The sequence below is a fragment of the Bubalus kerabau genome, chromosome 9 (assembly GCF_029407905.1).
Source record: "Bubalus kerabau isolate K-KA32 ecotype Philippines breed swamp buffalo chromosome 9, PCC_UOA_SB_1v2, whole genome shotgun sequence".
NCBI classification, from domain to species: domain Eukaryota; kingdom Metazoa; phylum Chordata; class Mammalia; order Artiodactyla; family Bovidae; genus Bubalus; species Bubalus kerabau.
The window spans coordinates 40,989,859-41,017,628 of NC_073632.1; the positions used below are offsets into that span (position 1 = coordinate 40,989,859).

Sequence of the window (27,770 nt, forward strand, 5' to 3'; positions counted from 1 at the left end):
TGCCTGGAGAATCCCAGGGACGGGATGGGGCATCCTGGTGGGCTGCCATCTATGGGGTCGCACAGAGTCGGACACGACTGAAGTGACTCAGCAGCAGCAGCAGTTGAAACCAATCATCAGAAAGGAAATATATACTAAAACTATTATGTTGACACTTAGATATCATTCTGATTTCATCATTTTGGTCGTTTTCCTTCCCTGAGACAGATTTTTACCCCTGTCCTTATAAGGGCAAAGTTAAATTATTAGTGCTAATGAAGAAAAGTATAAAAATGGTCAATAGCAGATAATCCAAATAGTTTGACCTGGGAGTACATATAGTTTTTACCTTTTTTTGCATCATCTGGATGCTAAATCCAGACGCTTAATTTATAGTACTTGAATCTCTAGAAGACAGAGGGAAGAGAAATGAGTATAAAATTTCTTGAAGATTTTGGACCAAGGCTAAGTTCTCATTAAGGACAACTCAATGTGGACTATAATTTTTTCAAACATTTTCATGTGATACAACGGTTTATATCCAGACACAAGAGCCAAACACAAAACAGAATGCAACACTCAATTTGGGGTTTGTAGTTTAAAAGGAATTTCTTTATTAAACCTGTTACAGTAAGATCCATTTAAATATAAATACCAAAAAATTCTAGGATTGTCATGAGAAATGTAATCAATGAATGATGGTATTAGAAGTTTTTTCCTTTACATTTGCTTCTCTGAATTCTTTTTTTTTTTTTTTTACAATGAATGTGTTTTTTTAAAGTTGAAAGCAAATTGTTTTTGCACTTCCCTTTTCCACCAATTTTATCAAGTATATGGCCTATCAACTAGGATTCTTGGACAACTGTTGACAGCAGTTGGGTTTTATTTCAAACTTTTTTGAACTTCCCCTACACTAGCTTTTGTTAACGGTATTTCCTATTAACTAAAGTTAAAAGGTGACTTTTGAGAAACTTGATTTCAGATGAAAATTATGCATAAAAAGCCAACTACCTTACAATTAGATTCTCAAGTGAGAAAGTGAATACTCTATGCAACATAAGAAAAACCATAGCTCTTACCCTTCTATTTTCTGGTTTGACGAGAACTGTCAAATTCCTTTCTAAAAGAGTACACATATACATTTTCAATTTGGCATTCAATATTTAGTTAAAAAAAAAAAACTATTCAGATTTTATTCTGGAATTTTGACAATTTTAGCAATAGCAAAGCTCCATTTCACCTTACTTTTACCTAGCAAAAAGCAAATTAACATTTTAAGATTCCAAATGTTTTATCTGGTAAAAATGAGAATATACTTAAATCAAGAACACACCATCTAAAAAAATAGTATTGCTATCTTGTCATATGAGCTTCTCATCACATTTCTGCAGTCCCTACATGTTTAGAATAAATGTAGCATTCACATAATACTATAGTCCATGAAAAGAGTATATTCTTTTATTGTTTTTGTTCATACACATCATTTCAACCTTCAATAATAAAATTCAATAAATTTGATTCCTTAATCATAAAAACTTTACACATTATTTACATGTTGCCAAAGTCTACGCCATACAAAACATCACAAGGATTTGACTCTACACACGGTACCATCACACAGGAAGAGGAGGGGCTAATCCAGTAACATACATTCAAAGATTAACTTATAGATGTGCACAGTGTATTTGGCACTGTTCATCAACATTAGAACACATTCCTCTCTTAAGACAGACACTATTCAGCCTTAGTCACAATATATCAGAATTTGCTATTCACATCAAAACCACCTTTCAAACTTTCTAACAATAATCAAGTGTTAAGAAACGAAACACAAATCAGAATTGGGAGTGGAATTCAAACCCTCAACCTCTTGCTAGGCTCCAAGCTGCCATCCGTAAGGCAGGCTTAATTTGATCATTTTTCCATTGCGGAGAGCGTCAGAAGAAACAATATAAAGATATTCTTCAAAACACATAAAGACAAACAACTCTTTAAAGTTTTCAGTTCTTCTTGAGAGTGCAAAGAAAGCCCTGATAATGCATAACTAGTAGGTGATTTTGGCAGGAATTATAGAATGATTGATGTCATTCAAATTGTGGAGACTGTACTGGCAGTTAACCTCATGGAAAGAAACTGGAATGCCTACTCTGAAATCAGAATCCTTAGCAACTTGTTTTAAGGGTTTCTTCCCATCTAGGACAATAACAGACTCACGTCAGATTATAGATTTACTCTGATAGGTAACACTACACTGCTATGAAATATAAGGACAAAATAAAAATACAAAAAACTCAACTGTTCCTGTAGGGCTTTGGCTATATCGCAGTGGGTAGTTTATTTGACTAACTTCAACAAATATGAAATCCCTTCACTTCAATTGGGCCCATTAAATTTAATTCATTAAAAGCATATATATTCCAGAATGTTTAAAAAAGACACATATATAAAAGGCGTAAATTCAGTCTTCAACTAAGGCCAAAAAGCCTCAATAGAACATGGATGACAGTACAGGGGGACAGAAACAAAAAAATTCTCTGGTAAAGTTTAGAGATATGATGTCGCATCACACAAAGCTTTTAGCAATAAATTAAGACTTGAAAAAAAAAGTCTCACAATGTACAAAGAACTATAATGTGCAAAGTAATGTCACTGAACCAAAATTTAGTTTATAATCATTTTATTTCAAGTGTATTTTTAAAATCATAAATGGAGTTTTGGAATCCAAAGTCAAAACATTTATTCTTTATAGACTCAGAATCTGACAAGCAATTCCAGACCTTGCTTTCCAAATCCAGTGTTCTCTGCTATTTTTCAGACTGAGACCTAGTATTTAAAACTACTCCGTTCTAAACGTATCATTTTGGATAACTGTTGTGCACTTGCTGTTGATAAGATTCTTCTGAAAACAGTCCCTCAAATATATAAAGACTGGTTTCTGTCCAAGTATCAGCAGAGAGGGGAGAACTACTAAACACCTATCAAAAAATCATCTATTCATTTAAAAAATAACAAAACCAGTGCTGTTCTCTGCCATGAAAGAGAACATGCAAAATTAAATTACTTTTGTAGAACTGTGGTAATATTTTATTACCTACACAGGCCTCAATCTCACTTAAAGATCTTTTAATACAAAGTCACCATCAGGATTTACTCAGTAAAAATCCTGGGTACTAACATGGCCCTACATGTGCTATTCCAAAGAGGAACAGGTTACTTTTGAGGAAAAGAGCTGCCTTGGTAACTTCCCTCAAATGCTTATTTTAAATAAACATAGTTAATGGAAATATTTTTTTAACCAACTCTGGGTACTATCTCTCAAACAGCCCACCAAATGGAAAAGGAAATCAAAACTTTCTCTACTTATCTGGGAAGCTTTCCACGTTTACTTTTCAGATCATGACTTTTTACCTTTTTTTTGACTGTCTCAAACAATATTTAAAATTTTTAAATTCTGTATTCCAATGTAAGAGTTCTTTTTCAAATGATCGTCACAACCCAGAACACAGACAACAGAGCAACATTTTCAAGTCACATTGATAATAATGAAGAGATGAAAATGGACGGATGTCTGAAAACAGGTATTCCCTCTGCTCCAAAGGTGAGCAAACTTTTAACATGTGAACAACATGGAACTCCATCCCTCAAACTCAGAATGCTTCCATTTCATATGTCAATATATTATTCTTAAAACTTAAAGTTTGGTCACTTGGAAAAACTGAACAAAAATTACTCCCCCACCCCCCTAAACAACAAAATAGCTTTAATTGCCCCTTTTTCTCCCCAGAAAAACAGGGAAGTAGTTAGGGCTGAAGCCTTTAAATCTGAAATTTCAGCTCCTAAAACATTGCTGCAATCTGCTCAAAGGTACCAGCTCACCATGTTTCCTTCTCCACTACTTCCTCATTTATAAGTTTATTTCCACACACACATGCACACACACACACACACGCATACTCGCTCACACATACTCTTACTCTCAAGTAAGACACTTTTTTCTGTTTGTTGATAAATTATGAGGATTATGAACTAGGTGTGTACAGGGTTTCATAGGTGCTTTGTAAACATCAAAGTCACTTGAGTCCTTTTCTCCAAAAGCCTGAAATCAAATCATGCGACCAGCGAATCACTATTTCCCCAGACGCTGTTCACAGGCTGCATACTGACGAAGGGCAGAGAAAAAGTCCTCATAACTGATGTTTAGGTGGGAAGGCAAAGAGCTGGGGGAAAAAAAAAACCAAAGGAGAAAAAAGCAATTAGATGATACGCTATAATTTGGAGGAGGGGAACCAGAGGGGTAATGACCAAAAAGATTAAGAACAGAAGAAAGTAAATTACAAGCATAGAGTACATCAAACTATTTCTACTAAATGATTATTAAACTCGCTGTGAAAAAGTTCAAATAAAAATTAACCCCTCTATACATTTTTTTTTTGACATTTTAAAGGGACTTGTAAAAAGTAATTTTAATCTTAATGGAGTATAACTGACTTACAATGTTGTGTTGGTTTCAGATATACAGCCAAGTGATTCAGTTATACATATACACATTCTTTTTTAGATTCTTTTCTCATATACATTATTACAGAATATTGGGTAGAGTTTCTTGGGCTATACAGTAGGTCCTTGTTGGTTACATTCCACACTTGCTAGGTACCGATAAGTCCCAAAGATCCACCCTTACTGTGACTTTTCGTCTAAGCACCAATCTTACATCTTCATCTGCCCTCTTAAGTCTAAACAGACCACGGCCTCAAAATCTTCTTATTCTTGAATTCAACCTGTTCCCTTCAAAATCAATGGTTCCTTGCCTTTCCCATTTGTCTCAATGACACTGTAATTTATCCAGTCACTTAGGCTTAACAACTCAGGAGTCATTTCATTTCTCCTCTAGTTCTTACTGCAATCAGGAAAGTGCTAGGCCTGCAAGTGAACTTGGTAACTGGTTCTCATGAATAAGAGAATTCATAGTATATTCCTCCTAGGACCCAGAATTAAAATATATTTTTAGGCTCCTAAGTTTCTTTTTATTTCCACAGTTTCTCTCTCTTTTTTTTTTTATTTCCACATGTGCTTTATCTCATGCCGCAAATTCTATCAACAGTATTCCACAGTGTGTATTCTTTTATTTATGTCTGGGCTTTTTTTTAAATCAATATTATGTTTGTGAGATTCACCAGTGATGCATATTTTTAAAATTTGTTCATTTTCATTTTTATCCAGTTTTCCCTTCTATAAATATTCCACAAAAGCGGCATGGGACAGCAGCCGGAGCACGATGCGCCCCAGATGGAGGTAAGAAGGAGGTGAGGCATCTCATGGTCTCTCCTCCTTTTCTACCCAATGGCATCCACTTTCATGAAGTAAGTATAGCTTTTAAATGTATCAAACAGTTCATATTATTTTGCAAACTTGTTTCTTTCACTCAGTCATATTTTTGAAGGTTTATTAGGTAGATACATGTGGCTTCTACATCCGGTTTATTAAGTGTTACATATATCTCACTGTATGTGTGGGCCATAGTTTAACTATTCTACTGATGGACATTTGGTTCTTTTCTAATATTTATTTTTATTTATTTTGGCTGTGCTGGGGTCTTAGTTGCGGCATGTGAGATCTTCATTGTGGCGTGCGGAATCTTTAGTTGTGGCACCTGGGAATCTAGTTTCCTGACTAGGAAATGAACCTGGGCCCCCTGCACTGAGCTCGGAGGCTTAGCCACTGGACCACCAGGGAAGTCCCATTGGGTTATTTCTTAATTTTCTGGTATTCCTCACCGAGCTGCCCTTCTCCTTTATTTTAAATCAGGGGTCTGCAATTACAGTCCAGGAGACTGCCACCTATTTTTGTAAACAAGGCTTTACGAGATCATGGTCACACACATCTGTTGACATAATCATCCACGCTTGTTTAGCTACACCGGCATGTGTTTAGTTGCAACAGAGAACAGCAGTTCTGAAAGAGACACAGCTTCCAGGATCTAAAATATTTAGCCTCTGGCCCTTTATTCAAAAAGTTTGCCAAACTCTGTTCTAAATAAGCAGTTTCATTCTCATCCATGTACCCTCATAAATTACAGGTACGGCCTCTTCAGTTGTCATGTTAGCTCATTCTTACCCAGACACAATCTACTCTAAAACATAGTTGCGAAACGAATCTTCCAAAATCACCATTCCCACTGATTTGCTACTGCCTTTCTAACAACCACACACATTCCTTATGCTTATATTTAAAGCATTCTCAATGTCAACAGTTCCAAACTATCTGATTTCACCATATACTACTAGAATCTAACACTAAAGTCTCTGCACCGGTGTGGCCAGTTACCTATTTCCTTCTAACGCGATGCTCATGTCTTGCCCCCTAGTTTTTCTTTGTTCCCTGCAGCTCACTCCCTACACTTTCTACCTTTTCTCTAATTACAAAAATTCTACCCCCTTTACACACTTTGCATCGTTACATCTTTTCTGTAGAATCAACAACTCTGGCCCACAAAGATCACTCCTGATCTCCTATGATGATTAGTTTTAATACCAAATATCTGCACAACCGCAAAATCTCCTGTGTCTGAGTCATTTATATAGGTTTTTATTTTACCACTGATATGGTCAAACACCCGAGGGAAAGGATCCCGTATTACAATAATTCTTCGGGAATTCCCATCACATCCAGTATGGCGCTGGGCTCAAGAAACACTTGCTGGACTGAACTAAAGTCAGTACACTTTTAACTACTTACATAATCTCAGTCAACCTGATGTGCCAGGGAAGAAAGCCTAGTGTGCTGTCCACAGGACCAAACTTCAATACTAAATCAGGGTCAGGGAAACCATTTGAACCTTGGAAAGAAAAAAAACACACATATGAAATTAATATACATTGCTTGCAAAAAAATGACCTATGGCAAATTCTGTTCATCAAACTGGTTTCTTATGTTTTCATGTATCTGTTCTCTTCAGAAACTTTATTTATACATTCCATACCCCAATTTCTTGGCACAACATATATTTTTATATCTGTTATTTCCAAATGTGGAAATTTTCTCTAAAGGCTGTTTAACTGGACTGATTACCTGACAAGGAGGGGTATTCCAACTCCCACCCATTCTACAGGTAATCCTCAAATCCCATCTATCTTTCAAGACTCAACTTATGTGTTCTCTTGGCATCCTGAGACCCTCATTGCTTTAAGGACTCAAACACTTATTCTGGCCACAGAACCAAGTAACTTCAGGGATGAAAAGCAACTTTAAAAGTTGTCTATTCTCCTTCCCTCCACATGTGTCGATTTTACAGAGCAAGACCAACTCCTAGCTATACAGTACAAAGGGTCTCAGTATTCCCTAGAGGAAAGCCCAAGCTTCCCAGGAGGGGAAGACGAGACTGTACACCTGCCTCAACTGAGATCTGGCCATTCTTTGCTCTGCAAGCTGGTTTCCATATGAGATCTGGCTTGAGAGGAAAAGGGGATAAAAATATTTCAACTACTAAAAAATAAAGTAAAATAAATCAATATAAATAATCAATGATGTAGCACAAAAGATGCTATAATCCAAGGGACCCAGGTTCTAAGAGTTTCTAATAACCTCAGTTCAGCCACTAACTTTCTGGTCACAAGGTAAATGGAGAATTTACCTGAATGAATGAAAAATACATTTGAAATTGTATGGCTATAAAAGCTAACAATGGACATGAATTTATTACAATTATTGCCTTTCTTCAAAAGGATTAAGGATAAGGCTAGTAAGCAGAAGGACCATAAAGTTAAGGCGAAAAGTTCCTAAGGAACTCTGGAAAGAAGAAACAAACTAAAGGTTTTTATAAGCAATTGAAGAAAAACAGATAAAATATAATGGTACATGCAGTATAACATGACAGAATAAGTGGTATATTTGGTATAACAGAATAGAAGGAATACTGAGAAAGGAGTCACAGATGATAGTAGTAGTATATTCCTGGGACTGATTCCTAAATAGCTGTTGAGGTCAAACTTAATATTCAAACTTAAGAGACAGTTCAAACTAAGAAGAAAGAGGAATGTTGTATGTCATTTTATTTCAATAAAACTGAAAGATAAAATAAAATAAGGCAAAATAAATTTTAAAAGAAGGAGGCAGAAGTAGAAGTTCTATTTTTAAGGACTGCCCCCCAAATCCTTTTAGATCCTCTCCTTTACCAATAATTCTGAAAGTAAAGGAGCTGACTACAAATTTTATCATCTCAAAATTATGTGGGTCTCTAAACTTTAGAAACATAATAAGTACAACAACAAAAACAACAAAATCAGGCTTTATGGTAAGAATGAGACATAGATATTCTCCTTCATACAGCATCCTTGTGAGACAAAACTAGAAACAGACATATACGACTTACTAAGTAAACTGTCTAACATATCTACATCCAAATCTGTGGATTTCTTTTGCTGCTGGGCTACTAACTGGCAGAAGTCTTGAGCAGCTCTTACAATATCTGCTTTTCCATCTTCTGGGGACAGCACCTTCACTGCCGACTGGCAATTTAAAACTGGAAGAAAAAATAAAGATATTTAAAAAAAATACCCTCTTTCAAATATATTTCAAAATCAGTTTCAAGAAAAAGTATAGTTCTTACAGTAAACAAGAATCTTTTACACCCTTCAATTTTAACATCAAAGCATACCTAGCTACTTTGCTCTGAAAGAACCTGTACATAACATTTGTGTATTTATTTACATATAGTCTTATCAAAGTGCTCAGAATGACCTTGTATCTATGAATAAATCCTCTAGAAAACAGACATTTTAGTTATAGTTCAGTTCAGTTCAGTCATGTCCGACTCTTTGCAACCCCATGAACCACAGCACGCCAGGCCTCCCTGTCCATCACCAACTCCCAGAGTTAACCAAACTCATGTCCATTGAGTCAAGTGATGCCATCCAACCATCTCATCCTCCATCGTCCCCTTCTCCTCCTGCCCTCAATCTTTCCCAGCATCAGGGTCTTTTCAAATAAGTCAGCTCTTCACATCAGGTGGCCAAAGTATTGGAGTTTGAGCTTCAACATCAGGCCTTCCAATGAACACTCAGGACTGATCTCCTTTAGGATGGAATGGCTGGATCTCCTTGCAGTCCAACGGACTCTCAAGAGTCTTCTCCAACACCACAGTTCAAAAGCATCAATTCTTCGGTGCTCAGCTTTCTTCACAGTCCAACTCTCACATCCATACATGACCACTGGAAAAACCATAGCCTTGACTAGACGGACCTTTGTTGTCGAAGTAATGTCCCTGCTTTTTAGTTATAGGGTAACTTACAATTTCCGCCCACCCAAAATGTCATCTACAATTACAGTATCGTTAGCAATAACAGATAGAAAACAAAAATGAACGCCGTAGGAAGAAAACAAATTGCTTCAATGGAAATGAATTGTCTATAGCACACCGATCTACCTTACCAAATTCTTATTCTATGGAGCTGTTTTACATTTGATAGGATTCTAGATAACTAATAGCTCTGCCTAATTCTTGTTTATAGACATACAATTCTTTGGTAGAGATTCAATTAAACAAGTTTTGTCTCTGTTCACATATTTATTTTAATATTTTTGATCTATAAGTGTGTCAACTCTTTGGATTCTCTTTGAACAGGCTATAAAATCTACTGATTCCTGGTTGTTTGAATTAAATAAAATCTTTAACATGTATTTATTTTTTAATATGTATGAGTCATGATTTTCTTTTTCTGAAAATTATCTTTTAACCAGATGAAGAAAGAAAAGTTTAACTCTGATGATTAAAGGTAGTGATAATAAACACTAGGGCAAAATGAATAAATAAAGGAGTAATAGAATCTGCCTTGAAACACAAAAAACATGATCTGCGTATGTTAGGTATTCAATTTTACACTCAAGCTTACCTTGATCATCTTTGTCATTACTATTTGCAAACTCTGGTGAGTATTTGGAACAATCTAAGCCCAGAAGTTCCTGCTGTTGTTTTAAAATTTCATCCATCAACCTGGAATTATTTCTTTTGAAAATACCTTAAAAAGAAAAAAAAAAGTAAATGTCAACTGGGTTAATTTATCCTCATCAATAATTAATGGATGCTTGTTATGAAAACAATACTGGATCCAGAACTGAAAAAATTCCAAATGAAGCAATGATGACTAATCCTAAACTAGAATCTAAAAGGAAAACATGACAACAAAACTGTTATTTTAAGAGTCTGGCCTCGGACTAAAGTCAAAAAAAGGACAGGAGTAACAATTCTGTGTCAATATGGATATGAGAGAAATTCAGACCTATAAAGAACTTTTCAGAGACCATTCACTTGACATCTTCATTTACAGGTTAAGAAACTAAGACCCAAGTCTCAGAAAGACCCTCACGGGATTTGTCAGAGCATTTAGAAACTGCAGCAGCGGTCCAAAGTTTCTATCTTCCTCTCTCCCAGACTACTTTCCTTACAGATTCACTCTGTGCATGCAATACTGTTACCTCAATTTGATTAGTTTTTTTTTTTAACAATAAGAATAATATGAATTATGTAAAAAGAAGAAAAACAGAAGGGGCTGAGAGCCTGGGGGACTACAGTTCACAGGGTTGCAAAAGAGTCAGACGCAACTTAGCGACTCAACAAAGAGAACAGACAAAAGTGCAGAAATCAAAATTTAGTAAATTCAAGTAAAGCATGAAAATATACTACATACAACTCTTTCTGATCCTCCAACCATGCACATAAAAGTAAAAACTACAGTTACTATCGTATCACTGAGAAAGATGAAGGAACTATTAACAAACTTAACTAACACAGAGAGAGCTCTAATAAAAAACCATTTGGCTATTTTCAGAGAGGCCAGCTTTCTAGTGGCCACTGCCTCTTAGACCTTTATCAAGGGTTCCTTCTCTGTACTCTCAGTCAGCTCTGTCTTTAACAAAACAGCTCAAAGATCAACTGGGAGAGAGAACATAATAAATAAATATATATACAGTAACACAGAATCTGCTGAATATGCTGTATAATGCCAACTTGGTTGAGTATGGGTCTATCAGTAGTTCAAAGATAAAAGCAGTCTCTTTGGTTAAGAAAAGGCTTTGTAAAACAAACAAGACTTAAGTTGAGCTGACCTCAGAAAGTTAAGAGAAAAGAAAATGGAAAAGATAGATCATGAAGAAAAAAAGCACTGAATTCTCAAAAGACAGACTAATACTACTTTTGATTTGAGAAATCAAATGATTTGAGAAAAGGAGCAAGGGAATGGGCCTAATTTTTACTTCATTTTGCCTACCCAATGGGTAACCAACCTTTTCTGGGCAATGTATAAACGTGTAGAAATATTCATCTTTAGGAAAACCAACCTGGCAACAGTATAGAGGAGGACTGGCAGCAGACCACTGCAGCAGTCCACACATAATTTGATCAAGCAGTGAAAAAGAATTCATTGTAAAAGAAGAGCTGAGAGAATAAAGAACATGACTTGAACAGAGGTAAACACAGAAAATTCCATGGCTTTAATCCTGGGAAACAGAAAGTGATACTACTTTTAAAAAGTAGGGAAATTCTACAAAGAACTGGTTTGAAGGAAAACACTAATTTTAGATAGCTGATGATAGACGATTTAGGTGGGGTTACTGTAAAAGCGATTAAAGATATAGGGAAAGGGTGTTCATGACGGAGGTAGGTCATATAAGCTCCATGGGTAGGGCTCTGACTGTTGTGCCTACAAGAGGCTAGCACAGTGCCAAGCACAGAAAAGTGAAAGTCGCTCAGTCATGTCCGACTCTTTGCGACTCCATGGACTATACAGTCCATGGAATTCTCCAGACCAGAATACTGGAGTGGGTAGCCTTTCCCTTCTCCAGGGCATCTTCCCAACCCAGAGATCCAACTCAGGTCTCCTGCATTGCAGGCAGATTTTTTACCAGCTGAGCCACAAGGGAAGCCCAAGCACAGAACAGACACTAAACAAATAAAGGTCTGCGGAAAGACCATGACAGGTCAGAGACCTTCTTTCTTCTCAAAATCCTATCCTCATCCCAGTTTGCTTGAATTATCTTCTGGATCAGTTCCCAATCTACTCCTTGAACGGCCTCTTCTCACTCTGCACTGCATCTTTTTCCTCTTTCCATCTCTAAATGGAGACCACTCCTCAGCGTTTCTGCCTCAGCCCTCTTTCTGTCCACGTGCTCCTCCTTCTCTGGTTCTTTACGGGACTTTAAAACCCCAGCATCAGGACCAGGGTAAGATGAATGAGGCAAAACCGGGGGCAGGAAGCTGTGCGTTGCAAAAATCCTAGTAACTAAAATTAATAGTAACTTAATGTAATACCCTTAAAAATTTAAAAATAATGCAAAACATCCATGATGAACCAAATATTAAAATTTTAAGTAAAAAAAAGGATTGGCATTTGGTTCCCAACATTTTGAGTTTATTCAAACATCTAATCCCACCTTGAAGTTCTATAAGCATCTGAAAATGAACAAATCTAAAACTTGGTAGCTTATCTTTCAAAAAAACTCTCACATACTTGCATCAAGTTAAAAAAAAAAGAAATAGCACTAAAGTGTACGTACTTAGGAACAAAGCCTAAAGGAGAACAGTAAATACATAAGGTTGACGGGACAGTGGGTGATTTAAAATCACAACTGCTGTAAAGACGCTCATGTAACTTTAAAAAATCACCACCAACACCAATCAAAATAAAACACAGCCCTTCTTGTGGTTGTTTTCCTTCTAATAACATCATCAGTAGCTACCCAGTCACCCAGACATGGTCTCTGCTCTCTGGCATTACCATCACCAGCCTATCAGAATGCTAACCCTTGACTCTTCTATAGCAATGCTCCCCTGAACCTATTTCCCTTTGTCCACTGACCCCACTGTTTCAAGCAATAGTCTTCTTTATAATATTTCAACCACCCTTTGATGGGTCTTCTGCCCCTTCTAGCGTGTATCACTACAGACAGATTTTCCTTGGGTACATCTGTAAGCCTGGCACCTTCCAACTTTAACCTCTTCAATGACTCCCAAAATGCTTACAAAAATCTACAGTATTAGGAACAAACTATGCAGATGCATATTAACATTCCATGTTATGCTTCCACACTTGGTAGGTAGAAAGAATCTATGTTCATAACATAATTGAGTCTTCCAATTTCTCTATACTTCTCTACCCAGCAAATCTGATTGCTTTATATTGCCCCCATAACACCTGAAGTGACTCTAACCTTCAACCTTTGTTACCTCCCCAGCCCCACATCTGTAAAATTCTCCTAATTCTTCATGCCAGCTGAAATGTCATTTACCCTCAAGAAGCTGCTCTGAATCTCTAGCCAGATATGCCCAATTCCTCCTCTGACTTACCTCACTCTTGCAAATACAAACATCTGCTCAAACTCCTTAACAAACCAATATTCTACTTTTATTAGTTATAGCTTAACTCTCCCCCACCCACTATGAACTGTAGTCTTACTTGTGAACTTGGGTCTTATTATCTCTTTTCCCCTAAGGTGCCTTCCACGTAGCAGGAGTTCAATGTTTATTTAATAAACTGAATTATCAGTGCACAAAGTGCTACCTAATAACAATGAAACCTAAATGGACATGACACTGAATGGAATTTTTAAAAAGTTTCCAGGAACCTCTCACAATAAAAGGAGACACTTCCTTACTGCACACAGGCAGAAATGCTGTTAAAAAGGAAAATTACTACACAGAGATGCAAATACTTTTTATAAAAAAGACCTCCAGAAAGTTATTTTAAATTGAACCTTTATCTCGGCTGATTTGGATGGAAGGATGAAATTAAAAAGCAGTTTCTGAGAAGTACTAAATGCAAAAAAAAATACTAAATGCAAAGACAGATTACCAGCAAAGTAATTCCTGATACCCTGCAGCCTGACTGCCATCCAGAAATCTGATTACACTCTATGGTTCTTATCTTACTGATACTTTTCATAAGCAATATTCTCGGGCTACAGTTTTCTTCAGGATTCAAAGTCTACACACACACTTCACAGAACAAGATCTGCAACAAGATATAAGAATGCCTCTGACTGAGACAGGCAATGCCTGTGGCAGTATCGTAATATATGTGGAGAGCCTTTTTCTCATATCATAATTCATCTTGTTTGCCTTCACAGAATCTAAAGCCAAAATGATGTAATAAAAATAAAGAAACCATAATAAAAGTCCTTTTATGCAAAAGGAAGCAGCACACACTTAGAAATAACTGATCTAAAAGCAGAGACATTACTTTGCCAACAAAGGTCCGTCTAGTCAAGGCTATGGTTTTTCCAGTGGTCATATATGGATGTGAGAGTTGGACTGTGAAGAAAGCTGAACGCTGAAGAATTGATGCTTTTGAACTGTGGTGTTGGAGAAGACTCTTGAGAGTCCCTTGGACTGCAAGGAGATCCAACCAGTCCATTCTGGTTGGAGATCAGTCCTAGGATTTCTTTGGAAGGAATGATGCTAAAGCTGAAACTCCAGTTACTTTGGCCACCTCATGCGAAGAGTTGACTCATTGGAAAAGCCTCTGATGCTGGGAGGGATTGGGGGCAAGAGGAGAAGGGGATGACAGAGGATGAGATGGCTGGATAGCATCACTGACTTGATGGACGTGAGTCTGAGTGAACTCCGGGAGTTGGTGATGGACAGGGAGGCCTGGCGTGCTGCGATTCATGGGGTTGCAAAGAGTCGGACACAACTGAGCGACTGAACTGAACTGAAGTGAAGGCAAAAACACTAGCAAATACTCAAATTCATGAAAAACCTGTGTTTTACAGAATTATATAAAAATGAACTGCAAGAATGATTTTATCCTGTCCTTTTACAGAGGGTTCAGCAAGGCCAAGCAACTGCCCTTGGTCAAGAGTCTAAGCCTTTGGATTGAAATCCAGGTCTCCTGACTTCCAATTATTCAGTTCAGTAACTATGTAATGCTGATAAATAGCGCTAAATTCATCTTACTATTGAATTCTGCATTTCCCTCCCCCAAAAGTTAAATGAAAATTGGCCGTTTTACAAATGAACAGAATCTCAAAAAAAAAAAAAAAAAACTAAGTCTAGAGCTCTTTTTAAGGTTTTTAAGAAGTTACAGGGTAACAGATACTTGAATTCTTTAAAGATGACTTAGGAATCTAAAGTTAGGGTTTTGCCATAATGATTTAAAAACTTTTACATTATGCTTGTTGCTCTACAACTGTATCTCATGCACAATTTCCCTCATGTAAACTATCTGGAAATATATATATATATAGAAAAGATATATGAAAGAGCCAAAATTTTTTAAAAACACAGGAGCACATACCGGAAAGTCTACAATTTCCATGAAAGAATAAAATATTATGCTAGGAAAGCAGACCTCAGAAAGGCAACAATGTTTTTGGTATTTTTGATAAACACTATGCCAAATGTAGATCTCTTTTTATATCTTAAGAAAGAGGCTTTTTAAATTCTAGTATTAAAAACTGTGTAAGTGTAGACAACAAGGAAATGTCCCATAACCATCCATCCTAACAAACTGAATGTCCCTTAATCTCATCATCATAAAATGACTATTTCTGGTTTTTAGCATTTCCTAAGCATTTAACTTATATGCAGAATACATCATGAGAAATGCAGGGCTGGAAGAAGCACAAGCTGGAATCAAGACTGCCGGGAGAAATATCAATAACCTCAGATATGCAGATGACACCACCCTTATGGCAGAAAGTGAAGAGGAACTAGAACTAAAAAGTCTCTTGATGAAGGTGAAAGAGGAGAGTGAAAAAGTTGGCTTAAAACTCAACATTCAGAAAACAAAGATCATGACATCTGGTCCCATCACTTCATGGGAAATAGATGGGGAAACAGTGGAAACAGTGTCAGACTTTATTTTTTTGGGCTCCAAAATCACTGCAGATGATGACTGCAGCCATGAAATTAAAAGATGCTTACTCCTTGGAAGGAAAGTTATGACCAACCTAGATAGCATATTGAAAAGCAGAGATATTACTTTGCCCACAAAGGTCTGTCTAGTCAAAGCTATGGTTTTTCCAGTGGTCATGTGTGGGTGTGACAGTTGGACTGTGAAGAAGGCTGAGCGCTGAAGAATTGATGCTTTTGAACTGTGGTGCTGGAGAAGACTCTTGAGAGTCCCTTGGACTGCAAGGAGATCCAACCATTCCTTCTGAAGGAGATCAGCCCTGGGATTTCTTTGGAGGGAATGATGCTGAAGCTGAAACTCCAGTCACTTTGGCCACCTCATGCGAAGAGTTGACTCATTGGAAAAGACTCTGATGCTGGGAGGGATTGGGGGCAAGAGGAGAAGGGGACGACAGAGGATGAGATGGCTGGATGGCATCACTGACTTGATGGACGTGGGTCTGAGTGAACTCCGGGAGTTGGTGATGGACAGGGAAGCCTGGCGTGCTGCGATTCATGGGGTCGCAGAGTCGGACATGACTGAGCGACTGAACTGAACTGAGGCACATCTGTGGCAACCCACTCCAGTGTTCTTGCCTGGAGAATCCCAGGGACGGGGGAGCCTGGTGGGCTGCCGTCTATGGGGTCGCACAGAGTCCGACACGACTGAAGCGATTTAGCAGCAGCAGCAGCAGGCATACCTGAACAAGCAATTTTGTATCCTGCTTCTCTCACTTGTATAACATGTATCCTTCTTTGGTGCTAATCTCATGATTATTTTAACAACTGCATTATTTAACAAAAAAGGCCTCTGAATTCAGTAAGCATTTCAAGTACAATGGGAAGCCACTGCCAAGTTTTATTTAGAGTTTGAATAATATTACCAAAAAAGTTCACTTTGTTGATGGGTAAAGAATGGATTATACAGGGACCAGATCAGAACTGAAGATAAATTAAGAGGCCACTACAGCAATAATCCAGGTGAAAAAGAATGAAAACCCAAACTTGGGAGGCTGCAAGGAAGAACCACAACCAAGTGGCAAATTTGGAATACACTCTAGAAGATCAAGGAGGCCTGATGACAGATGAGAGGTAGAACATATAAATTTTTAGCTTGAGCAGTTGGTTGGAAGGTAGTGGTTTCCCATTTTCTGAGATGAGAAATAAACTAGGAAGGCAGAGTCTGGGGTGGGGGCGCGGATTCAAGAGTACTGTTTTGGACATGTTAAGCTTTTGAGATGCCTAATAAAATAACCACGGAGATGTCAGGTAAGGAGTTAGATACAGGAGCCTGGAATTATAGAAAAGATAAGGACTGGAGATTCAAACCTGAGTGTGAGCATACTGATGATATTTAAAGCGAAAGGATTGGGAAAACTATCTGGGTCAAGAGTCAGCAAACTACTGCCACCGGAACACAGTCACACCACTCACGCACAGCCACCTTCTGACCGCAGTGGCAGAGCGGAGTGTCTGTGACAGGGACCATATGGCTCACTGAGTCTAAAATATTTACTGCCTGGCCCTTTAAGGAAGTTTTCTGACCCCTGATCTAGGAGATGGGAGAAGACAATGGCACCCCACTCCAGTACTGTTGCCCGGAAAATCCCATGGACGGAGGAGCCTGGTAGGCTGCAGTCCATGGGGTCTCGCAGAGTCAGACACGACTGAAGCGACTTAGCAGCAGCAGATCTAGGAGATAGGATGAACATCAGAAAGACAAGGGCATACATACAGCACAAACTTCTAGGACATCCCAACTTTTAGAAGTGGAGCGAACAAGCCAGAAGGAACAGGTAGTGAGACAGGAAGACATCTAAACACACATGATGTCACGGAAGCTGAGAGGGAAAATATTACAGAGTAGAATTAAGTATGCCCTACACAGGTTATGAAAAGCTATAACCAATCTAGACAGCCATATTAAAAAGCATTACTTTGCAGACAAAGGCCGTAGTCAAAACTATGATTTTTCCATTAGTCATGTATGGACGTGCTAGTTGGACCGTGAAGAAAGCTGAGCGCCTAAGAATTGATGCTTTTAAACTGTGGTGCTGGAAAAGACTTTTGAGAGTCCCTTGGACTGCAAGGAGATCAAACCAGTTTATCGTAAATCCTTAGCACATTAACCAGTCAAGAAACTGAGATTCAGAAAACCAGGAACCCACATATAGTAAGAAAAGAAAGGGGAGTCACTCAGTCGTGTCTGACTCTTTGTGACCCCATGGACTGCAGCCTACCACACTCCTCCATCCATGGGATTTTCCAGGCACGAGTACTGGAGTGGGTTGCCATTTCCTTCTCCAGAGGTCCCGACCCAGGAATCGAACCCAGGTCTCCTGCATTGTAAGCAGACGCTTTACCGTCTGAGCCACCAGGGAAGTCCTTAGACTACATATAGTAAGAGACAGATCTTAAATATTGCTTCTTCTAAAATTTATATGAACTGAAAAATCAATTCGAGAAAATGAAACTTTCAAAATATACATGTATTTCTTTTTTATATCTGAAATCTAAACTTTTGCTGTGACTATTGCTTCTCTTCAATAGAAACAGATTTTTAAAGAAATATCTAACAGCAAGTGTTTATAAGGACATGATAAAGAAAGGAAAGAAAAGCAAGATAAACACTTAACCAATCTCCTTACGATCTCTCATCTCACCAGCTAAGGAACTAAAGCAATACTTGTTTTTTTTTAAATAAATAAATACCCATCCTTTGAAATAGTCTACCTTTCTTTTTAAATGAGACACCTAAGTAAGTTATCTGGTGGTTATCCTCATTTAATTCTCTAACAATCCAATTGTAACACTATTAAAGGCAATCTTCAGAGAAAACATATAAGACAATTTTTTTTAACATACCAATAAAATTTTACATGACTGAAGTACTCAGAACAAAATAAATCTCATAAGCCATTAAATAATTTTGTTTCAAGAGAAAGCCCCACAATACCTCATAGAACAACAACTATCCTGGCATGAGCATGCTGTAGCAAGGGGAGAGATACGTGGGACAGTGACCCAGTACAATGGAGCAAGGGCTGGGTTTTAGCTCCAGTTCTTCCAGTTCTTCAGCAAGAGAGATAGGCAAAATAAACAAGCCCTGTGGGTCTTCTAAGCCTCTGGCTGTAAATCTTAAAAATGAGATTATCTTCACAGACTCTGCTCATCTGACAAGGAAATAGTTCAACACAGAGCAGGAGCTCCATAAAATTAAGTTCAGTTGATTAAAAAAAAGTCAAGTGTGTCCTACAACTCACAGCATGAACATTCATATTAGTGGATGAAGAAAACTCTATTTACCTTTAAATACCTTTTACAAATTATCTTTATTACCTCTAGATAAGTAACACTTTACCAAGGCTTTAAGATGACCCAACATAATCAGGAATAGTACCAAGGTGCCTGGATTATGGTTATATTCTCTAATTAGTGGAAGTTGGTACAGCATAATGGTTAAGCACAAAAGCTTTGGAATAAAACCTGGTTCAAATTCTAGATCTGTCTCTTACTATATGTGGGTTCCTGGTTTTTCTGAATCTCAGTTTCTTGACTGGTTAATGTGCTAAAGATTTAATGCACTTCTTTGCATAGCATCTGGTGCATAGTAAGAGTGCAACAAAGAATAATTATTACTATTAAGGAAAGGTTTGTTTTCATACATAAATCCAATACTATGGTTAAACGGAAAGCTACTCAGAAAACAAGGTCATTTCAAAAACAGGATAGAGCTTTTCAAAGACAAAGCAAAACTGGGATAGTCAAGGGAAGCTAACTAGCAGCTAATAGTAAGAATGATTTACAAGGATCTATTGATAGCTTTTGACAGGCTGCTAGCCCTTTGTAGAAAAAGGAGAGAGGACACCACAGGATGTTAAGATAAATGTGAAATTGTGTATTATATTTGCAATGTACTATACGAAGGTGAAGATTAGAAATAGAATCCCTTCGAGAGAAGACAAGTACCCTAGTTTGTACTGTCTGTGTATCAAAATTTAATCACATTTATATTTAGACTTTCAACACTTCTGGCAACTCCGTATTTCAGTGTAAGGAGCACAATACTTGATAAATTTCTATTTCCCAACGGCATCTGTGTCAGTGTGCCAAATAAGTGAACTAGGGCAAACTGTGTTCATTTCCCTCCCACTATGTTAAGGCCTCTGGGTATTGGTGCTGGAAAACAAATTACAGTTCATCATCCTTACCTATAAAAACATGCAGCCTCTTCTTTCAATTCAAGGAATACATACTGACCTACTCATTACACGCAAACACCAACCTACAATCTGTAGGAAAAGCAACAGTGAGGACAGATACCATCTGCGGAGCTTACAAGCTAGTACCAAAGTTTGAGCACGTGTACATACAACTACTACTTCGCAAAATGGAGAACTTGGAGATGTACAGCATTTAAGGAGATTCAAGGCTACAGCAAGGCTAGGAACGGAGTAGCTGAGAGAGAGTACCTGAGCAGTGAGAGGATGGACTTAAAAGGGCAATGGTAGCTTTTGGACAGGCAGATAGCCATTTGCCAAGAAGAGGAAAAGAGGACACTCCAGAAGGAGGGGACATCAAGTACCTAATCATGGATAAAGTAAAAGGCATATAAAAGAATGAGAAATAGGTTGGGAAGGCTGGGAGTATACAGGGCAGATCGTTTTTAATGCTAGTGTGAAAAATCTGAACCACAAAACCATTTCAAAAGATATCTAGTATGGATTTATAACCATGGAAATAACACCAGAGAGAGTAATACAAAAGATTTGTTTTGTTGCTAAATTCTCACATAGAAGCAAATGCCTTATTCGGGATCACTCCAATTTATAGCAATAGTAAGTAATAATTAACTGCAGCACTATTTACAATTGCCAAGACAAGGAAGCAATCTAAATGTCCGTCAACAGAGGCACGGTTACAAAGATGTGGTATGTATTATATACAATAGAATACTACTCAGCCATAAAAAGGAATGAAATAGTGCTATTTACAGAAACATGGATGGACCTAGAGAGTGTCATACTGAGTCAAGTCAGTCAGTCAGAGAAAGACAAATATGATATCACTTATATGTGGAATCTAAAAAAAAATGGTATAAATGAACTTATTTACACAACTGAAAGAGAGCCACAGCTGTAGAAAACCAACTTACAGGGGGAAGGGTGGTGGGAATGGGTAAATGGGGAAACTGGGATTGACATATACACTCTGCTAGTGTTCTTGCCAGCGTTCTTGCCTGGAGAATCCCAGGGACGGGGGAGCCTGGTGGGCTGCCATCTATGGGGTCGCACAGAGTTGGACATGACTGAAGTGACTTAGCAGCATATATAAAACAGATAACTAATAAGGACCCACTGTATAGCACCAGGAACACTACTCAATACTCTGTAAAGACCTATATGGGAAAAGAATCTAAAACAGAGTGGATATATGTACACGTATAACTGATTCACTTGGTTGTACACTTGAAACTAACAAAATATTGTAAATTACCTATACTTCAAATAAAACAGAAAGAAAAAATATTAACTAATAATTAAGACCCACCCAAGATCATCCTCACTTATGAAAATGAACATAAAAGATGAATAAATAATCTGATGTAATATAAGTAGTGGCACGTCCTTTCATCTGTGGTAGGGTCAAACTTCAATGTGTAAATGTATCGTGTAAGTAGCTTAATTAAAATAGAGTTGCTCAGGTCCCATTCCCCTAATTTGATCTGATCAATAACTCTGCTGAATATGTACTTTTTATGAACACTCCCAATGACTCATTCACAGATGGCCCACAGACCATGTTTTGAAAATACTGCCCTACAACAAGGTTCTCAGCATGGCACCAATACAGCTGAGCAACATGAACAGGTTCCATCCCTGAAGATGATGATACATCTCCAGGTAACCTGGATCAAGGCGTACTTTAAGGGAGATCCAGGCAAGTATAACATCCCTAAAGCTAAAACACCAAAAGCTCCAAACTCCAGTTTTTGTTCCAACCCAATTATGGTCATTGCTTAAATGATAACAGTGTAGACAAAATTGCCAAATCACCCTTCTAGAATTCTGAGCTCAAGAAATTCCTGAGAAAACAACTCAAATTTCTGACAGGTGAAAGAATTATTGTAGAAATTCTTGATTATAATCAAGAAGCAGTGCAGGTAAATGGAAATGAAAAGATCACTGTGTTTGCAGAGTCAAACCATGGTAAGTATTAATGAATTTTTTTGTCTAAGGATTAAATACAATCTAGATCTAGCTGTAATTAGAATGAATGTATATACGTGTTAGTCGTGTCCAACTCTTTGCAACCCCATGGGCTGTAGTCCACCAGACTCCTCTGTCTATGGAATTCTCTAGGCAAGAATACTGAAGTGGGTTGCCAATCCCTTCTCCAGGGGATCTTCTAGACCAGGGATCGAAGCTGGCTCTCAGGGATCGAAGATGGCTCTCCCACACTGAAGGCAGATTCTTTACCAATGAGCCACCAGGGAAGCCGAATTAGAGTGAAGGGATACAGGACAGGGAAAAATTTAAGGTGGTAAAGTAGCTCATCTCCAAGATGGCTGCCATCATCTCCACCTGAGTCCCTCCCCTTCTGCATATGCCATTTTCTCACTGAGGTCTATTTCTCCTTTTTTTTTGATTTGGGGGCTGACCTGTGGCTTCTCAGACCAACAGGATACAGGAGAAGTAACACTGCGTGGTTTCCTAAGCTAGGTCATAAGAAGCCCCACAGTTTTGGCCTTTGGCTAATTCTTTGGGAATAACTATAAAAGAAGTATGACTACCCTAAGGCCACTGTTAAATGAGGAAACTTAAGCTAGCCCTGTGAAGACAAACGACCAACCGTCCTCATCTATGCCAGCCATCACAAACCAGGTACTGAATATATGGTGTGAAACCTTTTACATCCCAGCTACTATCTGACTGTAACCTTATGATTAGAATAGACATCAAGACAGAACTGCCCACCTGAACCAAGTCAACACATAAACTGTTTTAAAACACTATGCTCTGGAGTAGACTACAAAGTTAGAGATAACCAGAACAGCTGCCCAGGTCTTTATTCTACCTCATTTCTCAACTTTTCATTACATCAGATCAGATCAGATCAGTCGCTCAGTCGTGTCCGACTCTTTGCGACCCCACGAATCACAGCATGCCAGGCCTCCCTGTCCATCACCAACTCCCGGAGTTCACTCAGACTCATGTCCATCGAGTCAGTGATGCCATCCAGCCATCTCATCCTCTGTCGTCCCCTTGTCCTCTTGCCCCCAATCCCTCCCAGCATCAGAGTCTTTTCCAATGAGTCAACTCTTAGCATGAGGTGGCCAAAGTATTGGAGTTTCAGCTTCAGCATCAGTCCTTCCAATGAACACCCAGGGACTGATCTCCTTTAGCATGGACTGGTTGGATCTCCTTGCAGTCCAAGGGTCTGTCAAGAGTCTTCTCCAACACCACAGTTCAAAAGCATCAATTCTTTGGCACTCAGCTTTCTTCACAGTCCAGCTCTCACATTCATACATGACCACTGGAAAAACAATAGCCTTGACTAGACGGACCTTTGTTGGCAAAGTAATGTCTCTGTTTTTGAATATGCTGTCTAGGTTGGTCATAACTTTCCTTCCAAGGAGTAAGCGTCTTTTAATTTCATGGCTGCAGTCACCATCTGCAGTGATTTTGGAGCCCAGAAAAATAAAGTCTGACACTGTTTCCACTGTTTCCCCATCTATTTCCCATGAAGTGATGGGACCAGATGCCATGATCTTCGTTTTCTGAATGTGGAGCTTTAAACCAACTTTTTCACTCTCCACTTTCACTTTCATCAAGAGACTTACCTATTATATTTACTGATCTCAACACACTACTCAGTAATGCTGTTCTAGCTTCTCTAATGGGAATGCTTGCCAATAAGGAATTCCCCATTCTGTGTGTGTCACATACTGAACACTGTACTGATTACGGTAATCCAAATTCTACCTATTTTTGCAAGGTCTATCTCAGATGTCACCCCATTCCTTACTATGGACAGGGATAAGGAAGTACCATGTTCTTGGGAATACTTCTCAAGCATGTATGTTGAGAAGTAACCCTGTTCCTCGTGGATTTTTCTTTTTCTCTCTTTAAAGTCTCTGTCATCCACTAGCATTAATACATTAGCTTATAAGAATCTTTAGTAACTATCCCTGACTTTAGAATAAACTCTTTAAGAGACACAATCTCTTGTACTTCTTTGTATCCTAATGCTTTATATCACAGCAAGTACTCAATAAATGTGACATTAAAGAGTATGTCAATAGGCTTTCTAAAATAAGTTAAATATTTACATAGAAATAGGCTCAAGTGAAAGTTTGAGAAAACTGAATAGAGCTTAAGTATCTATATGCTGCTGCTGCTAAGTCGCTTCAGTCGTGTCCGACTCTGTACGATCCCATAGATGGCAGCCCACTAGGCTCCTCCATCCATGGGATTTTCCAGGCAAGAGTACTGGAGTGGGGTGCCATTGCCTCTCCAAGTATCTATATAGTTCCCCAGAAAAAGGATAAGTTTTCTTACATAAGCACATGACTTGCGCACTGACCTCCTTCATGTCTACTCAAAAGTCAACGAGGCTCAAGAGGAAGGGGACGCACGTATACTTATGGCCGATACGGCACCCACGCCAGTGCTCTTGCCTGGAGACTCCCATGGACGGAGGAGCCTGGTGGGCTGCAGTCCATGGGGTCGCAGAGTCGGACACGACTGAAGCGACTTAGCAGCAGCAGCAGCATGTTGATATACGGCAGAAATTAACACAATGCTGTAAAGCAATTATCCTTCAATTAAAAATAAATACATTTTTTTTTTAAAAGTCCATGAGGCTTTCTTTGGCCACTCTTTAAAACTGTACTCCCTACTCCACCATTGACTTTCAACATTCCTCTCCCCCTCCTCTGCTTTACTTTTCCTCACTGTATTTATGATCTAATACATTTTTCTCATTTATACTATTTGCCACACTTCCACCAAAATGTAAGTTCCATGAGCATAAGAATTTTTGTCTTTTTCACTGGCCTAGATGCCTCGTGCCTAGAACAGTATCTCCCAATTTGTCACCTGTTAAATGAATGAATCAGTCAGTCAATACCAAGGATGAGTAAATTCAAAGCCTCTTATTTCAAACAATGAAATTAACCCCTATCCCATTAAAAACTCATCAAAATTGCTTTTACAGTAGGACAAAAAGTGCTCTGAGTCCGTGCACTGAAAATGCTCCATAAAACTCTCTTTGATTATCAGTCAAGACTTGCTTAGCTTGACTTCTTCCTTTTCATTACCAATAGTTTCTTTAGCAAATACGATAGGATATTTCTGAATCACACCAGCAATTCAAGAACAGGAATTTCCAGAACAAGCAAGTGTAGCAATACTATAAACTGCGTTCTATTTAGGTATTTATTTTCCTTCTCTACTAGAACACAATGGTACTTGCTTTAAAAGAATTATTTGAATATAAGTGACTCACTTAAAGTCAATTCACCACATTGCTCAATGGCTTTAATTAATTTCCCCTCTGCTTCACTTACTTTTCCCTCAGACAATATTTCTGTTGCATTGCTCAAGCAAAGACTGTGTCGCCTTATTACGGTCTTGTGATTTCTACTGGTCTTTTGGCAAGTTACATAAAATCTCAGTACCTGAGTATATTAACTTTAACCTCACAGGGTAAGCTATCATTTGATGACGATGGGCTATGAGTCACCACCACGTTCCTTGCTGGCTGCAAGGAAGGTGATTGGTCAATCAAAGGTAACTCTAATACCCTGCAAGAGTTGCTGTCTGACCTCAACCTACCCTTTCTGACAAACCGTCACACTTAAACTTGCCTATGTGGTAAAGATTTAAGTGCTAAAAATCAAGTTGTAGTTCCTGTGAGCATACCATTAATTTAAGCTATTGAATGGAGACTAAAATATTAGTTTTCTTTCCTTCATAACAACATTCCTCAATCATTCTTACTTGGAAGGAAATGCTATTGCTTTTGGTATTTGAGTAAGACCCAAACAAAACATTTATCTCCTACTCCTTCCTCAAAGCCTGGTTTAAACACTATCTCCTCTGCAGGAACTTTGGGAGTTCCTCCAATCAGAATTTCTCTTCCTAAAGGAGATCAGTCCTGGGTGTTCACTGGAAGGACTGATGCTGAGGCTGAAACTCCAATACTTTGGCCACCTGATGCGAAGAGCTGACTCATTGGAAAAGACCCTGATGCTGGGAAAGATTGAGGGCAGGAGGAGAAGGCGATGACAGAGGATGAGATGGTTGGATGGCATCACCAACTCAATGGACATGGGTTTGGGTGGACTCTGGGAGTTGGTGATGGATAGGGAGGCCTGGAGTGCTGCGGTTCATGCGGTCACAAAGAGTCGGACACGACCCACCGACTGAACTGAACTTCTCACAGCAACTACTAACTCTCAACATCTGTTGCTCACCTTGCCAGTCCTGTGAATGCGTCTACCCCCAACAAGCCTGAGTCTATGGAACTAAATGTTAAGAATCCAAAGAATATGCCTGCTGCTGCTGCTAAGTCGCTTCAGTCGTGTCCGACTCTGTGTGACCCCACAGACGGCAGCCTACCAGGCTTCTTCGTCCATGGGATTTTCCAGGCAAGAGTACTGGAGTGGGTCGCCAGTGCCTTCTCCAAGAATATGCCTAGCACTGGGCTTTAACTTTGTAGCTACCCAATAAACGTTCAAGTTCTGTACCTACAAAAATTCCCTACAGTGAAAATTTCCTCAATCAAAATTTATGGGAGGACAAGTACTGTGTTGGCCCCTGAGGATCAAGGATCGCACAACATCCCAGGCAGCCAGGCTCTCAGGTACTTTTCATAAGCCTACTTCAAATGCCACTTGTCCTTAACCACTGAGCTGTGACTTAAAAACAGTGCTCTGGGCCTCTCTGAGGAACCACTGCGGTGTAACAAAAAGGTAAACCCGAAGGAAACTACAGACGGGCTAAAATATCAATCCTCTTCTTACTACCTTTCAAACTTTGGACAAATGTGTAAATGTTAGCGACCTCAGCTCCCACATTTGTGAAACAAGGGTATACAAACACCATCCACTTTACTAGGACGTGATAACGGGTAAGAAATATTTTTAAGTATGTACAAGGTGATGAATCGAGTTCAAAGGTTTAGCAGGTGTTCAATTAAGCCTATTTCCCCTCCTCGAAGGCGCTAGCACCGAAATTTGCACTCAAGGGCCTCGGGGCACAGAAACTCGCGGAGCCGGGAGGGCTGTGCCTAGAGGTGCGCCCCGGTACACCTGCCGGATGTGCGGGTCCCGCGGCCGGAGAGGCCCCGGTCCCCCGACCCGCTCTGGGTCTCACCTTGATGGTCGTAGACGCTAATGTAAGAGATGCCCACGGCCATACACCACACCACGAGGCTTGCGATGTCCGAGAAGCTGGGTTCCTGTTCCTCCTCCGTGATCACCAGGCCCATGTGCACAGGCAGCTTCTCCAGGGAACGGCCGTCCGCGCGCCAGCGTAGTCGCCGGTGGGCGGCGGCCGGGGCCGGTCCCCCGCGCGGATGCCGGTGGTGACGGCGGTTCCTGCCGACAGCCGGGGGCTTGCGGAGCGTGAAGCCGAGCGGCGCTAGGACCGCGGCAGAGGCGGCGCGACAGCAGCGCCGCCAGATCCAGTTCCAGGTGCCGAACCGAACGCGGAGCCAGGAGGTGAGCGTGCGGTGCAGGCAGAGCAGAGCGTGCAGCACCCGCCACACCAGCTCGTACAGCCCCGTCATACTCTCGCGGCGCCCGGGCGCCCTCCTCTCTTCCTCCCACACCCGCGGCGCGACCGCTTCTTATCCGGCCCTGCGGCCGGCGCGGGCCATCGCTCCGCGTTCCCCCGCCCCCTGC

At 39.4% G+C, this 27,770-nt stretch overlaps 1 protein-coding gene across 1 annotated transcript; it reads right to left on the reverse strand.

The window, feature by feature from the left end:
• Positions 1–1,410: 1,410 nt before the first annotated feature.
• NUS1 (NUS1 dehydrodolichyl diphosphate synthase subunit) lies at positions 1,411–27,770 on the reverse strand. Its single transcript, XM_055535081.1, has 5 exons — positions 27,241–27,770; positions 9,867–9,992; positions 8,348–8,497; positions 6,715–6,814; positions 1,411–4,196 (listed from the first exon to the last, which is right to left on the reverse strand). The coding sequence occupies exons 1-5, from the start codon at positions 27,653–27,655 to the stop codon at positions 4,106–4,108; spliced, it is 882 nt and encodes a 293-aa protein (XP_055391056.1). The 5' UTR covers positions 27,656–27,770; the 3' UTR covers positions 1,411–4,105.

What these genes read in the sequence shown, in the direction of transcription:
- NUS1 (XM_055535081.1), bottom strand. Translation starts at nt 27,655, where the DNA reads ATGACGGGGCTGTACGAGCTGGTGTGGCGGGTGCTGCACGCTCTGCTC. An exon ending in TAGCGTCTACGACCATCAAG is followed by an intron (nt 9,993 to 27,240) that starts GTGAGACCCAGA and finishes TTTCTTTTTAAG; the next exon opens with GTATTTTCAAAAGAAATAAT. An exon ending in TAATGACAAAGATGATCAAG is followed by an intron (nt 8,498 to 9,866) that starts GTAAGCTTGAGT and finishes TTTTTCTTCCAG; the next exon opens with TTTTAAATTGCCAGTCGGCA.